Genomic DNA, 16608 nt, shown 5'->3' with positions numbered 1-16608 from the left:
TCTTGCATGATCTTAAATGAATCTTCCTTGATAATTTGAAGTGCCTTCAGAGCTGATGCATTTCTGCATTTCACATGGAGTTTTAATTGACTGTTTCTCTGTGCTTAAATATTACTCAAAGAATTACAGTTTGTGATATATTTTTGTTGTTATGAACATAGTTTCAAGATAACTTTGCTTCTTGTTCTTTTCTTATACTTTAAAGGTACAAATGAACAAAACACTTAATTTTTTGACTTAGCAAATGAGAAAACAAACAAACAAACAAACAAAACACAAAAGATTCTGATGGTTTTCCACTGCGGAAACCGACTTCTTTCATCCTGTGGGCTTCTAGTGGATGGATTTCTATTACGTCTGGATAGCTTGTTCTATCAAAACTGGAGTCAACTTGCTGATTATTCCATATACAGAAATTGGTTATTGATGACTTCCTCTTACTGGATTAATAAAGTTGATTAATCATTGCCAGAGTCTTAATTTGGCAATAAATTACATTTCTACTCATGAAATCCATTTCCATTTGCACTAGTCAGTTAAAAAGTATATGCCTATTTACATTCTTACAGTATTTATTTTTCTTCCACTGAATATTAATCAGGCTCTTAGGTTTCAATATTCCTTTATTGCCATCTTATTAATGTAAGAAACATGTGAAACATGCCATACTAATTTTTGGTAGTAGGCTTGGAAGTAAGATTGCAATGTGTGCTCTAGGCGTCATTTGTTACTTTGCCTCCTCTTCCTTAAGCAAGCCCATACATTGGGTAAAGCAAACTTCCTTTAGAAGAAAAAATGCACCTGTATCATCTGTCCAAGTGATCAGGGCTTCAGTAACTTGCCAACACTCTGTACAGGGTGAATATTTCACAAGCATTGCCAGTTTAAATTTCCTTCATGTGGTATAGGAGATACAAAGGACACTGTGGGTCTCAGCTGTGAGGGCTCATCTTCAGGTTTGTGCTCATGACTTGAGAGGGACTCTGGCTACATAGCAGGTGCAGGCTTTGTCTTCCCAGTGGGACTTGGGCAAACCTTCCTTCCTCCTAGGGGCTCTGCTGGCCTACTCATGAAGTTGCTCAAGCATAGGTGCTAAACCATGCCTGAGCCCTAACAGTTGTTTCCAAGACTCTCAGGCTTCCCTACAGCCCATGCAGCAGAGGTGAATTTTCCCTTAGGTCCCTTTCACTTTAAGTGAATCGCTATTCAAAAAATGGTTGCAAAGGCAAAGCCAAGTCCTGTCACGTTGTGTTTGTTATTTGGGTTTTGTGGCATGTTGATAATGAGTTTGTAAAAAATCTCAGGCATGTTTTCCATCTCATTATGTATGCTGTTAGCTTTTTGCAGCGCCTTACTTGGATTATTTACTTTACCCTTTTTTTCCTTCACTTCTTTTTTGTATTTTGTGTCATCAAGAAACTACAACATTATCATGCCAAGTTCAGAGTCAGTATTGCTGTTAATGTTCTCACTTGGTGAGTTTGAAATGTGGCCATCATCTGTTGAAAATTGCTGACATCAGTGCCACCATTTTTACCAACAAGAAAGCCTGAATTATTATTATTTTTATTGTAAATAGAAACCAATATTTTCATTACTTGATGTTGTACTAAAACACTCAACCCAAAATATCTGTCTTTTTGTGCATTTAATTTTTATTTTTCCATGCAATATGTATGCATATATTTGGAGACAGAAGGATGTTTATGGACAGGATGAGAAGGGCAGCAGAGAGAATATAGCAATAGAAAAAATAATTTTACATTCTACTGGACAAATTAGAAATAATTGACTCTCCCAGATAATTTTTCGTTAGTCTTCGCAATTTTTTTTTTTGATATTTTGCAGGAGGATTTATATACGGTAATTTTAAGAAATGTACTACAGGAAGAGAGAATGTCTTGAGGGCAGAGATCATCCGTAAAATGATAGATAGATCAAGAGTGCAACTTATTAATGTATATAATTGAGTGGTTTTGTTTAGTATTGTTTTTTTAAAAAACTTGCATGGATTTGCAAGTGCTTGTAATCACTGGGCAAAAAGATATGTTTGTAAAAGATGGATTTTAGAAATGTGTGAAATGTGAAAAAGATTCTAATGCGACAGGGGGAACAAAACGTGAGTATCATCTTAACATTTTTGCTGAAGTGAAGCAAATCTTAAGACACAGTAGGATTGCAGGAAGCTCTGGTACTTAATGCAGTAATGTTTGGAGTATGGATATGTTAATGGAGATAGTACTTTCTTACAAGTTAGACATTGACTCTACTCTTAATGACAGGAAAAAGCCATAGAGCCAACCTCCATGGCAGGTTTTTCCAGTGCATCCCTATATTTAGCAGAGGAAAGCATCTCCTGATGAGTAACCTGAATCTTCCTTTCTTGAACTGAAGCTTATTATTCTTATCCTTTGGATGTGGATATAGAAAACAGATTATTCCTTTCCTGTTTGCAGTATTCATTTCTGTACTAGCAGGCAGCTGTCATGTCTAAACAGCTTATGTTCTTCATTCTTTCCTCATGGGGCATGTTTTCCTAGATCACGAACCCGTCTTACTCTCCTCCTCTGACCTCTCTCTATTTCCCCCATTTATTTCTAATAGCTCTGTGCTGGATCGAGACAGTTTTAGGAATTACTAGTATTGAGAAGACTAGAAGAATTACTGCAAGTGTCTAGAAGGGTAGGCTTTCATTTGCAGTCCCAGTATAGCCTTTGCCTTTTTAGCAGTGGCTTAAAAGAGCTGCTTGTGATCTAATGCAATCCCAGATGCTTGTCAGAAGAGCCCATCACTTGTTCCACAACTCACATTTGTGCAGTTTTTTGCAGTCAGAGTTGCTCCTGCATTTTGTATAGGATTCTTTTAGTGAACATTTCTCTGTTTTTCTCAGAATTTCGGTTCTGCCTTCCAACAACATACTTGTAATGTGCAGTTAGCATTTAGCATTTTGGCTACTGCATGAAGTGCTGCACCCTCCCTTTACTGCAAAACCGCTTTAACAATGCGTGTTAAACAAAGCTGTGTCTGTTGGACCATGTATCTACCTGTGTGCTCGTAACAGCAGGGTTGGGCAGTGTTCCTCAGAAGTTTGGCAGTTCGAGTAATGTCTCAGTCCCAGTGGGCTTCCAACCTCCTGTGTTTAAGTTCTCGCTGCCACAGATGGATGCATTAACCCCAGGCAGATATCTGTAGTGTCCCGATTGTCACACTGCATTGGCTGTGCAGATGGATCCTTGGAGAGAGCCTTCTCTTCTGCACTGATCATGCTCACAGATTTATCAAGCTAATCTAGTCCCTTCTGCTCTTGTATTACCACTGGTCGTTCATGCAGTTGTTGTTGTAAACATAATTTATTGTTTCTTTGGTAGTCCTTAGAACTGTTTGTTCATCTGAGAGGCTGGAAGGTTTTTTTTTTTGTTTTTTTTTTAATTTGAAGACCAGCTTTAAAGGTTATAGACGAAGGTGGCAAATTTTAAATACCCCTATTTATAACTCAATTTTAATTTTAGTAATGTGAGTAAACACCAGTAATCACTGCTTGAATTGTGCTGCTTGCTCATTGCAAGAAAAATATACATGCAAAATCTTTGGCTTTTTTATGTATGCCCTGACTTCCTTGTTGTGGAAGAGCTGTGGGTTCATAACACCAAGTAAACGTCGTTGAATTGGCGACAGTATTGGATGAGCTACAGATGGAGCTCCAGCTTGGAGGAAGACCAGGCCTGGGGACCGGCTGTTGCTGTATGACCAGTGTAAATGAGCTGACCCTGTTTAGTGGCTCACAGGACAGGAACAAATAGGGCAGGTGGGGAGGGAGCTGGAAAGCTGCTTCCAGCTCAGTGCGAAGCCCCAGAGCGGGCTGTGGGAAACAGCTTTGTCCCTGCCCTGGCTGGTTTTGGAGCTTAACATGAGCTCAGGCTCAGCAGAGCTGTGTGATCCAGGAGCCTCTGCCTGCCTCAGAAACAAGATACTGTCAGTCTTGTCTAGTGCCTTGGCAGCCTCCAGCTTCTTCGGGAAGCCCCAGCTCCTAAACCAACATATTTTCAAGGAGCTCTAAGCTGGAAAAGAAACTCTCATGTGAGTAATGCCTGGTGACTTACCCACGTTCTTTTCTGTATTTCCCGACTTCTAAAAATAACAACCTGTGTGTGCTTAGCCCTGGTGATTTTGATATCTGGCCTGTCTGACCACATGCCGTAGTTAATGCTGCTTTGTGAGATGGACAAGGTGAGGTTAAAAGAACAGCGTATTTTGAAAATGCTTTGGATACCGCTTAGGTGATGACGGAGCTTTGGCAGGGCTGCCCAATCAAGCAATATGCTGCAGTGCCATATTTAAGAGCAGTATAATGGAGTGAGGAATTAGGATTTAATGTAAGGGAAACGTACAATGTGGGTGGGTCATGCAGATGGATTTTGGTAGGGAGATGAAAAAGGCTTCTGCAGTCACAAACACTAAAATCGGAGTGGTGGTGCTTGACTGCTAGCAGGCAGGAGAGATGTTAAATGGGATCTAAATCAGTGCTCATTTTTTCCCCGGAAGAAAATGGCTACTTATGAAAGGTTAGAGGATTTATGGGGGTGTCAAAACATATGGCAGATGGGCTGGATTAGGACTCGTGAGTACAGTAATCCAAAGCCTTGCTGCCAAGCATTACCGAGGATCTCTTCCTGCTGCTGGGCCACACTAGAAGTCCGCAGTCAGAGGAGCACGGGCGGTCAGGAGATGCAGGGGACGAGTTGCTGGTGTAAGTGCTGATGGGAGCAGAGATCATTTTGAAAGGACTTTGTGCAGACAAAGGCCTACTAAGGAACTGATTATATTACTTAATAAATTGCTGTAAGCAGGTGTTGTTTTTTCCCCAGTTCTTTTGGTTTTCTATACAAAGCCTGTAGGAAAGTAAAGCTAAAATATGAGCTAAGCCCAATTATCCGACTATACTAGGGCAGACAGGTGAAAGCTGTGCAAAAGGTATGAAGTTACATGTTGAGAGAGAAAAAATGAGTCTGTCATTCCCCTTCTGAGCCAACTTTATCTGTGTGATTAAAAAAAAAATAATCATCATACTTTAAGTTTTTATGACAGAAGTTTAAGTGTTCGCTGTTAGGGAGGATTTTAGTTGCGGTTTTAGACTAAATCCAGAGGATCTTCACTGAAACTAAAAAATTTACACTGGTAGCTCAGTGTTGCACAAGTTACTCGTAGCTGTAGTTAACGTGTAGTTAGTTTTAAAAAGATGTAAAGCTTCTGGCTTTTGAGAAGACCCATGGATCAAAAAGCCTCAGTGGAGGGATGCAAACTACTCGTCTCTAAGGCAACGAGAGGATACCTGCACTCCACTCCTCCAGTCTGTTAATTAAGCTCAGAAATCTGCCAGAGCTCCTTCTCTAGTTACCTGGTGTTCTGCAGCATGACAAATAGACATGTTGCTGTGGAAAATCACCTACCTGGATACCTCTGAGCTCCACAAGTGCACGCTTAGATGTTTCGTTTGACACTGGTGTAAAGTCTTAATGAAAAGAAAAGTGTTCTTAAAGCATGAAACACAATACTGCGTGTAGAAATACGGTGTTCTTTATAGATCCAAAAAGTCGGAGGGTCCAGACCTTACAGATCTTAAATTGAAGCTTGAAAGGAAGGCTGTAAGTAATTACTGTAGCAGTGAGGATGGATTAGCTTTGAGGTACAGATTGTTTGCGTTCTAGGGCTAGGAGCAAGAGGCAAACTTTTCATTGTTACTGTTTTATGATGTATGAAGATCTGAAAGTTTTTAGCAGGTTTCTCTGTTAACCACGAGGAATGGCATATTTGCTGCAGCATGGCTTTGTCAAAAAACTTTGTAATTTGAACTTTCTTTAGCATTTAGTTGAAAAGTGCAGTTGTTAGAACTTCAGGGAAGGGAGATTTCCTTCTCATTGTTAAGTATTAGCAAAATAACAAAGCAGTCTAAGCAATCCCCGAAAGCTCACTTCCTGTCTGTTAATCAAGTTTCACTTGCATAGTATTTGGGATGTCTTAATTTTTCTAATGCTATATAGTGTTCCAGTAAAGACCTGTTCTTCTGAATTAAACAAGCAAACAAATGAACCGGAATCCCAATCTTCCACTTCCCAGCTTTTTGTTTTGCTTTCTTTTGTTTTGTTGTTTTGTTTTGTTTTTCAGCCCCTTTCTAAGCAACCCCCTCCTGTACTCTTCAGAGATTATAGAAGGGTATATAGAAAGAGAAAAAAAAAAGGGGGGAGGGGGCCACATTTAACATATGAAAGTTGTGCGTCTGTGTGTTTGGTGTGTTTGAAGAAAACAAGTTTGAAAATAGTAGCACTGGTGGCAGTGGGATTTTAATGTACCAAAATATGATGGGAATGGAAGGGAAAGTTGAATCAGGACCATAAGTTTTTACTATGAGGGCATACATACAAAATTTATAAACATGGATAATCTTCTTACTTCAAATACAAATTTAGGTGGGAGTTTTGGTGATAACTGTTTTACGCAGCTTTATAACATTGGAAGCATTTGAACAGTTCTGGCAGCTAAGGGTAGAACAGTGTCTGAGATGGGTTGCAAAGTATTATCCAGCTTACAAGTAGAAGCAGTTTTTTTCAGTAGGCTTTCCAGGCAATATATTAACCATAAAGTGTAGATCTAGATTTTGATTGGTTTATTACCAAAAAAAATATTGATTTTCCAGTATATAGAAATATACAAAAATAATAAAATAATATGGCAAATGAAATATGTGGACTCAGACTTTGCTTTACATATAAAAAGTGCAGCATTTTTAATGTGGATTCCATGCAAATACATGTAAATAATTCTCATTACAAATTTGTTTGTTCTCTTGTTCTCTATGAATGGCTCCTTTGCATTCTTCCATATCTCCTCAAAGTTGAATGAATTAATCTAACTGACACTAAATACTTTAAAATTCACAAGGAGAAGCTCTACAGAAATGTGAAAAGGAATAATTTTTTCTTGAACTAAGTAGATAAGGTATGATGACTAGACCACATCCAGTAATATCAGGTTACTGGAACATACATGACAATAGAAAACTATTAACAACTGACCCGAAACAGAGCAGCACGATCATCTGTATTTCATGATACCAAGAGGAGAGTCCCCCACAAAAGAGAAAAATGAACTGCTTGAAATAAATAAGATAAAACATTCCAGTCTGTGGTACTGCTTCTGAGTAAGTGAAGAAAGAGTGAATAACTATCCCAAGAATGCATAGTGTGAGATGGAAAAAAACAGACCTAATAAAATAAAAAATGATTGACAGATAATTCTTTGAAATAATGGGGGGAAATAATATCAAAGTGCTTACACTGTGTCTGGAGCTATTTAGCAAACAGTTTTTCTATTCTTAAGGCATCTAAGAAATGGAAATACAAAAATTACACGTTATTTTAGCTTACACAGATACTTCTGCAAAAAGAGAGTAATCCAAAACAGCTTTCATTTAGGGTGCCCATGTAATTGAGAGCAGAATTTAAGCTCATCAATCCTAGTAATAGGTGAGAAAGCCTTGCTTCCTGATTCTCGTTCAGGCAGAAGTGGTATGTTTCTGCAAGTGTATGAATAAGTAAGTGTTTTCTAATGGGGAGGGGAAGAGCCTGACAAGCAGCTCCAGCTGGGAAATATTGAGTTATTCCATAAATAAGTGGCAGTTCTTAGAGTTGCTAGTATGATGAAATGAGTAGGCGGAGACATCTGAATGCTTCACATATTGTTATTTAGATGGGTATAAAGATGTGAAAGGTTTTAAAGCAGTGGTTTAATATGGTGTGCTTCAAGGAAAAAAAAAAATCTATATATTTGGCTGTGAGATGCAAATGAAATGGAGCTTTATGTAGCAGACACATCTAAAGGCTCCAGATGATCATTGTAATTCATTGGAAAGGAGGACCTAAACATGAAATCTATGTCTGTTTTCCTGTTTTGCCTTCTTGGAAAGTGTATTTGTTTGTTAGACGTAATAAATAAGATAGTAATTTAGGAAAGATGTTCATTAGGGAGAATTAAACTGGAACATTCTTTAAATTTCAAATTGAGTTGAGGCAAAGTGTTGTTTTAGCCACAACCAGAAGCAAAGAAAGAATTTGGGAGGTTATGTGGAAACCATTGTAAGGTTCCATAAATTTCTCTAAAATAAAGAATTTTCAGAGCATTATTCAGTTACTTTGGGTAAGTCTTAAGCAAGGACTGGCAGCCCTAAGATCTTAAGATCTCTCTCTCTCTCTCTCTCTCTCTCACACACACACACACACACAAAAAAAAAAAAACAACAGTTGTATTTTAGATATTTCTTGATTTCTTTTGTTTACACCTGGTATAGCTGGTGTCAATTTAAACTCATGATTCTTTATTTCCTTTCTTTCAGAGGAAGAATTTAAGCCTCTTCTTCAGCATTGGATTATTGACCTCCTGGGGGACTGCACTGCTGGGTGTCCGCTTATACTGGATGGGCAACAAGCCCCCAAGTTTCTCCAACTCTGACAATCCAGCAGCTGATTCAGACAGTTTTCTCACGCGAACGCTCACCTTTCTTTACCTACCAACCAAGAATCTCTGGCTGTTGCTTTGCCCAGACACCCTCAGCTTTGACTGGTCCATGGATGCTGTGCCTCTTCTGAAAGCAGTCAGTGACTGGAGGAATCTACACACTGTGGCCTTCTATGCTGGACTCCTCCTCCTTGCCTATTTTAGCTTGAAGGGCTCCGGCAACGAGAGAGAATGCAATGGGAAAAGTGTAATGAATGGCAAGCAGAATGCTAATGGGCATAGCTGTCACTCAGAGGTGGAATATAAGACACTGGAGGGGAAGTCAAGCTTTGCATCAAAGGAAGAGAATGGCATAAAAAGGCATGAAATTCAGAAACTGCAGCTTCCTTCAACTGAGAACATTGTCATTCTGTCTCTGTCTTTGTTAATAGTGCCCTTTGTTCCTGCCACAAACCTATTTTTCTATGTTGGCTTTGTAATAGCAGAGCGTGTGCTGTATGTTCCTAGTATGGGCTTCTGCCTGCTGGTTACAGTAGGTGTCAGGGCCCTTTATGTCAAAGCCCAAAAGCGCTTTCTGAAGAACTTGGTCTTTTGTTCCACTGCTGCATTAATTGTTTTCTATGGACTCAAGACTGTTGTCAGGAATGGGGACTGGCAGAATGAGGAGATGCTGTATAGGTCAGGGATAAAAGTAAACCCTGCTAAAGGTAATTTTTGCTCTTTATGGTGAATGTTTCGTTTCTTCCTGTCTGTCTTTGCCTTTGAATTGTCTGATTTCATTAACTGTTTCTGAAGAAGATGCTTCAGGAAATGTTTGTCTAAAGCGGTATATGCTTCAGTAAAAATGAGAAAAAGGATAATGTGTTTTGATAGGTGTCACAGGTTTGGCATTAACATGCAGAAAGTGAGACCCAAAGGTAAGAGGACACTTACTTTTTCATTTATCTTAGTTCTTTATTTTGGAATTAAAGATGGAATATGATTATTACAGGCTCCACCCTAGTAATTTTCCATTTAGAGTCTGGTATCCATCGCCCTAATGGAGGTTTTTCCTGATGTTCACTAAATGTTCTGTTTGCTATGAACAGAAGATATAAAAAGTAGTCAGAGACAGCATTAAGGAGTTGCTATTTTTTTTTTTTTTATTTTATCTGACGCAAATAACGTCAATGCTACATAATAAAAATGAGGAAATGAGGTCATACTATTCAGCCTAGGAAATGACTGTGGTTCCTCCTGCATCCAAGCCCTGTAAAGGATTATTGTCAAGTATGTGTACCTTCATGTTAATATATAAATGTCAGCCATTGGTAACATTTCCCAGCTACTTCTTTCCAAGGTTGTATCTGTGTTGTAATGAAATGTGACTGCAGCTAGTGTAAACACATCCAAACTGGCAGTAAACTGGTTAGCATAGGGATTGGTAGCAATGTTTGGCTGTGGCTCTGTGGTTTCAGCATATACAGCAGATCCAGCTGGGATCCTGAGCTGCTTGGCTGTACTGCTCTTGGCACATGAGCAAGTTTACGTGAGAACAGTCAAAATACCACCTGTGAGTGCCATGTAGGCATTGACTAAGCCTTCGTTATTCACAATTCATCAGAAGTGAGAAGGGATCACTGATTGCTTTGCCTGTCTATGAAAGAAAAAATTGACAGCGCTTGAGCATATCACACTCGGGTTTTTCTAGTTCTCTGCTCAAAAGCCCATTATATAATTGTGAAGTCATCTGCCAACAGAGCTGTGCATTTTGGTTAGACAGTTACATCATGGCATAGTCTAAAAGCTGTGATGATAAGAGGCAAATGCAGATGTTACTGTGAGCTGATAGGGAGCATAAAAGTGGATTTGGCAGATGAAATGCCTTGCAAAGCAGCATTATAATAGCTTGTCAATCATCAGTCTGACTTTGTAACTCTTCTTTTTGTGCTTTATTGCCCTAGGTAAAAATCTAGTTAAAGTTATTAAATTTGTTGCTGCAGTAAGTGACTTTTTATTAAGTGTGAACAAGCATGTCCAATTTATGTTACTTTTTTTCCTAAAACTTAGTTGAGTGCATGAGGGCAAGACATGAGAAGGAACTGAACAGCAAGACAGCACGCCACACTGATGTGATGCAGTGAGTGAGACCTAGCAATTTAGTGACAATGTAAAGCTTGCAATAAAAAGTTGGCATTTGTTGGAAAGAAAAGAGCGCATATTAAAAGATTAGAGTTAGCGTATGTTCCTTTTTTGTTCTTGTTGGGGATGCCCAGATATCCCAGACTGCATTAGTAGTTGTCTGCTTGCTTTGAGCCATTTTTTGTGATAAAAATATAAATTCTAGGTTTTTTTTTAGGATTAGCTTCAATGTTGTCTGGAAATCAGACCGCTGTATATTGCATTCCCAGGAGAGAAGACGAGCTATTTTCATCATGCACGTCTCAGTATGTGCAGACTAATGTATATATGATTGTCTGGTTTCCTGCCATATAAGCTGACATTAAATTTCTTGTAATATATGCAAAAGCAAAGACAACATGTCAGTGTGGTGATACAGACATGACTGAGCTGACTGTAAATCCCCTTAAAATATCCTGTTAAACTTCTGCTGAATATTTACTAGCCCACACACATTGTAACAAAGCTGGGTATCAGAAACTCCCAGCTAAAGCAACCTGTCACCCAACTCTATTCATTATTGTGAATACTTCCTAGATTATCCCTGGCTGTGACTATGCTAATTGTATTTTCTATTTCTCATACAATCAGGCAAGCCTGACTGGACTAGACTGGCTGCCAATCTAGCCAAAGCATTAAGAGATCAACAATTCACACTACTCTTCAGTAACTAAATGAGGTTGACATAGAAAAAAAAAACAATTTATTTTTGTTTGCCTCCTTTTTTTAATTTTTTGAATGCTGGTGATAAATAGGCTATTCATACAGAAAGACAATGGACAGTTCAGTCAAATGGTATAGTGGAGAAGTGTTTTCCTTCCTTTTAAGCTACTAATAAGAGGTTGCCACTCCTCATTTCTCTGGTTTCCTCATCTTGTAGCCATTTTTCCTCATGAGTATTTTCTCATTTCTGACCATTTTGAGCTGTGGAGTCCTTCTCCCTGCAGGCTCTGTTGCCCCTCCCTTCTGTCAGGAGCTTCTGGACGAAAGCTTCTTCTATTGCAGGCTAAAGTGAAGAGAGGGACCCTTCAAGAAATCCCTGCTAGGAACAGATACAGAAGTAGGACTCTGGGAAGAGTGGTTTTGTTGAAGCAGGGAGCTGAGCGTTTTGTTCCTGTTCCATCTGTGTGCTGGCCTGACTGGATGCTGCCACGCGACGGCCTTGAGCTGATGTGCTAGGCTAATAAGTACCAGGCTAATACATGCCAGGCTAATAAGCTCGCACGAGGGGCAAGCTGCTAGCACAGGTGCATCTGTGTGCTGGTGCCAGCAGACGGCTTTAGAAATGGAATTATCTCATGCAGTGCTGGTTTATAATCAGGTCTTCTGTGTTGCAGTGTGTGTAAGAATCTAATCTCCTCTGCTGCTGTGGGACTGTCAGACAAACATTCTTAGTGGCCTCTCATCCTCAGTGAAGAAATTGGCGTTAAGTGCTTTGCCAGCACTGTTGTTCTGGCCCCCTGGCTGGGACCCTGCAGGCCGTGCAGGCAGGGAGCGGTGTTCTGCCCCAAGGTGAGACCTCCAGCCCCTGCAGGCAGCCACGGCCTTTCTCCAGGATACATTTTTCCAGGCTGCTTTTGTCAATCACTGGCAGTGTGGAAAAAATGCTCAAAAGCAGGAGGTATTGCGATTTCATCTGTCCAAAAAAAAAAAAAAAAAAGGGGGGGGGGGGGCACAACAACCCAACCCCCAGAACCAAATAAGCAAAAATACTACTCCATGTCAGGACCTGGTGAGGCTGCCTCAAGGCCCCGCACGTCCCCAGGCTGGTGCTCAGCAGACACCTGAGGGGCTTGGGAGGAGGACTGGGGATTCCACGGCTGCATCTCTTACCAGGCTTGTTCATCTGCTGCTCTGGTGGTTATGGCTAGTATTTCAAATATCTTTAAAGTTATCTGAGCCTTGCATCCTTACGATTTGTCAGCACTTGGGAGAAAAATAGGCAGGATTGATTAATGCAGTTTATAGATCCTGAAGTGGCTGTATGCATGTTTAGACAGTAGGGAGGGAAAGGCGCAAGTGTTTCTCTCTGCTACCTTCAACTTAATGAGCAGCCAAACTGGTGTAAAGCAGTTAATGTTATTTGAGTGTCCTTTTATAATGAAGGAAGCCTCCCAAAATGTAAAAACAAACCACAAAGTTAAAAATGGGTGGTAGCTGTCACATCTTTTCCAATTAGACCGTGAGTCATTCTGTGCTGATAGTTACCTTGTGTTTAATATGAAATTATAATGACATTGCATCTTGTTAGCTCAAGTTTTCTCTTTAGCACCAAAAGTAGGCTTCAAAAAGCATCATCTTTTACTTCGAGGCCATGTTGTACCTTGGACTCCACATCATAATGATCTTTGATGTTCAGATATGTTTGCTGTACTGTTAAAGGCACTGATTAGAGAAATAGAAAATAACAGAGAGGCTTAGGCTGTTAGAGTGCTGCAGAGATATCCATTGCTTAATTATATTTACTGATGAAATTTTAGTCAATTTTAGTCTTCTGTTTTTTACCATGAAATTTGTAAGTGAACTTTGAAGATCTTTCCTGAAACTAGTTGACCTGCTGCACCAAATGGTGTAGTGTTCCTCAGCAGATGCTTAATTTCAACCATGTATTCAAGTCTTATTAAATTCATATATGTGACTACTGTTTTTGCAATGGGATATGTAACAGGAAAGAGGTTCTCCCAGAAGCAGTATTATGACATTACTGTGGTGCCTGCACCTGGTCTGATAAGCCCTGTATTTGTGTCACTGACTGAAGTTGGCATTATGGCATTACAGCTTCTGCATTCAGAACTAGCTCTGTGTGTTGCTCGGATGTTTGTCCTTGTTCCATTGCATATTAGTATTAATGAAGCATCTTGGGCAGGTTAGTGGGACATGAATATGTGCTATAGTCCTTTCCTGAATCAGTTTTTCTGTTATGATAAAAAGACTGGGCCTCCTGATTATAGTCATTTTTATTCTGCAGCAAACAAACAAACAAACAAAAACAAAAAATATCCTTCATATCTATTGCATGAAAACAAAGTTGAAGTGAGTGAGTTAAGTTTTGTTAAAATAAACTCCACTGATGGAGTAAAGTTGCATAGATTTTCTTGATACATGATTAACATGAAGGCTTAAAAAATCCCTCCTGGCAAAATCATTCAGGACACTTTTGCTTTTAAACATCTATCACCATGTTGTTCTCAGCAGACAGCAGTTAAGACCAAGACATGGTGTTGACACAGAAGAGTGCGTATGTTGTTCCATACAAATATAGAGCCACTTACTTTCTATCTTTCCATTCTTTCCTCTACTTCAGTTCTTCTCAGTATGAATTTTTCAATTGTGATCAGAAGATATTCTAATCATGAAATACTCTTCTTGACCACAGTGCTCCTTACCTATCCTACTTTTTTTAAAAATTTTTGACAAGGTTGTGAGATCTTTCTGCCTCATCCCACTATATTTGCACATGTAGAAGATCTGTAGACCTTGCTTTGCTTTTTATTTATTTATTTATTGCATTTTTGGCATAGCATTAAACCTTGACCAGTTTTAGTTGGAACTAAAACTTGAAACTTCATGGGTGATTACCTTTTTGTTTGTTTTATTTCTTATCATCAATTTAGCGTAGGATTGGTAAGGACTGCCTCTCTACATGCATGGGACTGTCGACATGAGTCTGAATTCAGCCATTGTCAAGCTTCTCAGTTGTAAAAAAATGTACAGAGTAGCTATATACTCATTTGAGTAGTCATAAGAGGTAAAAATTACATTTTTATTTCATGTATAGTTTACATTCCATTTTGTGTTATTAGTTTGGAGTTTAGTTTTCTGTAATACCATCAGCTAAATAAAATTCAGGAATTTTCATTTTTTTAAAGGCAAATTTAGCTTATTTCATCTATGCAGTAGTATGCTTGCTTTTTCATCTGAATGGCAAAAAAAAACTTTGCATTTAATATGTTTTAAAATAGCAAATTTCATTTTTTTATCCACATTGAATCATTTGAAGGGTTAAGTTCCTCTTTAGTTTGCTGTTACTAATGCAGCAATCAAATGTATTTAATTTAGAAATTGTTTTAAGTGCAAATATAGCAAAAACAAAACAAAAACTCATGAGTTAATTTTGTCCCTGGTTTAAATTTTTTGAAAAAGTGCCCAAATTTTGCACACCCAAGAGTGGTTCCTGTGATATAAAATAAATAAAAATCCATGCCTGTAAGCATAGAGCTTGTGTGCTCTGGTTCTGTGCACTTGGCTGGAAGGAAATAGTAGAAGCTGCTTCCATCTGACTTGACAGGTTGCTGCTGTTATCCTTATCTGCTCTTAAAAAATGATTCTTTGCTAACAGAGTAGCTGTCAGTAAGCAGCCCCATCTTCCTCCTTCAACAGACAATGAAAATAGCAACTAATACTGCAATGAGGAAAAGCAGTTATAACATCTTGCAGTAAACTGGGAGAAGAAGGAATAGTTCCTTCAAGTAAAAAGGGTGCATTAAACCCATATTTTCTATGATTATAACTATCTTTATATCTTTAATATCATGATTATTAATATCTTTATAGGAGATGAAAGGAGAAGAAATGTTTTAAGGTATGGCCTTCTTTGAATGTGTTTATTGTTAAGAGCACCTTTACCAGAATGTCCTGGTATTTAATCTTTTGACAAAATGTTACATGGATATTTTCCCTCACCTCTATTATTATTTTCAGCCTTTCTCAGAAACTCAGCTTTGGCTATTTATTTATTTATTTATTTTAAAGAAGAAATTACTGTAAAAGAAGTATAACTTCTGTCATGTGTTTCCAGCCATCAGTAATAACCCATGCACCGGCTCCTGTACTACATGGAAACACACACAATAATTATCTTATGTAAGTAAAAAATAAAAATAAAAAATCAAAGGCAACAGTAATACATTTTAAAATATCATTAGCAATATATAAATTTCTATGTCTATATATTTCTGTTGTATATAACTTATGTAGGTTATACCGTGGTCAATTTTATTTTATTTTATTTTTTTTTCCTTGACAAAATGTCAGAATTTCAATTTCATCCTGTTGTACAGGATGCTTCAGACTTCTCAAAATAAATAGAAAATACTTTTTCTGTCTGCTAGTCTTAACAGCTTTAAAAGAGAAAGCTCAGACTAGTAAGTGAATTGCATGGAATTGTTTGAAAGTTAAATAAAAATAGTAGTCTCTGAAAATAGTGCAGGGCTCTGTAAATGGGTGGTACTGCTGCCCTGGACAATGAGAAAGTGTAGAAGGAATAGCCATTAGTAAGTTGTTTGGGAAACAGCCATAGTTATCTGGAGCATTTGAGCATCCCGCAGGCAGCCCAGCCTCAGCAAAACAGTCTGGTTATGCTAAATATGTTGGAGAGCTGAAGGAAAGTGGTTTACACTTCAGTTCAAAGTCTGAATTTATTCTCCAGTGACAGTATTCTCTCTTTCAGTTCTTCAGCACTGCTGTAATTTCCTTTGAAACCCAAGTCACTGTGGGATATCTGCTTCTCTTTCAGCAGGATACCAGAAAGCTCAATATTCTTCCTTTGTGTCTGTAGAGGACTGGAAACAAGCATAGCATATATATATATATATATATATATATATATATATATATATACATATATATATATATATATATATATATATTTTCCTTTAGCATGGTCCAACAGCATCTCTGATCTGTGAATCCTAAATAGCAGGGGGGTAAGAAGAGAATGTTATTAACTACTAGGCAGACTTTTTTTTTTTTTTTTTTTTTTTTTTTTTTTTTTTTGTTCCCTTTGCATATACTAAGAATTTAAAGAAATAAACAATTCTGAGACATGGACTCTTGTTACCCTGTTTTGAGACATGGACTCATCAGGCTGTTACTTCTTCCCCCGCCGTCCCAGAGGTGCTCTGCAAAATCATTCAAACTCATCTGTGCTAAAAACTGCAG

General features: G+C 38.4%; 1 protein-coding gene across 2 annotated transcripts in view; it reads left to right on the top strand.

Moving 5' to 3' along the window:
• Positions 1–16608, top strand: part of TMTC2 (transmembrane O-mannosyltransferase targeting cadherins 2) — a 254224-nt gene that overhangs the window by 140564 nt on the left and 97052 nt on the right. For both annotated transcript variants that reach the window (XM_035338266.1, XM_035338276.1), the window contains one exon: positions 8387–9215. In XM_035338266.1, coding sequence (XP_035194157.1) covers positions 8387–9215 — 829 coding nt within the window. The remainder of the gene's footprint in view (positions 1–8386; positions 9216–16608) is intronic.

Source organism: Oxyura jamaicensis, chromosome 1, assembly GCF_011077185.1.
Source record: "Oxyura jamaicensis isolate SHBP4307 breed ruddy duck chromosome 1, BPBGC_Ojam_1.0, whole genome shotgun sequence".
NCBI lineage: Eukaryota > Metazoa > Chordata > Aves > Anseriformes > Anatidae > Oxyura > Oxyura jamaicensis.
This window is presented reverse-complemented; position numbering and strand designations above follow the sequence as displayed.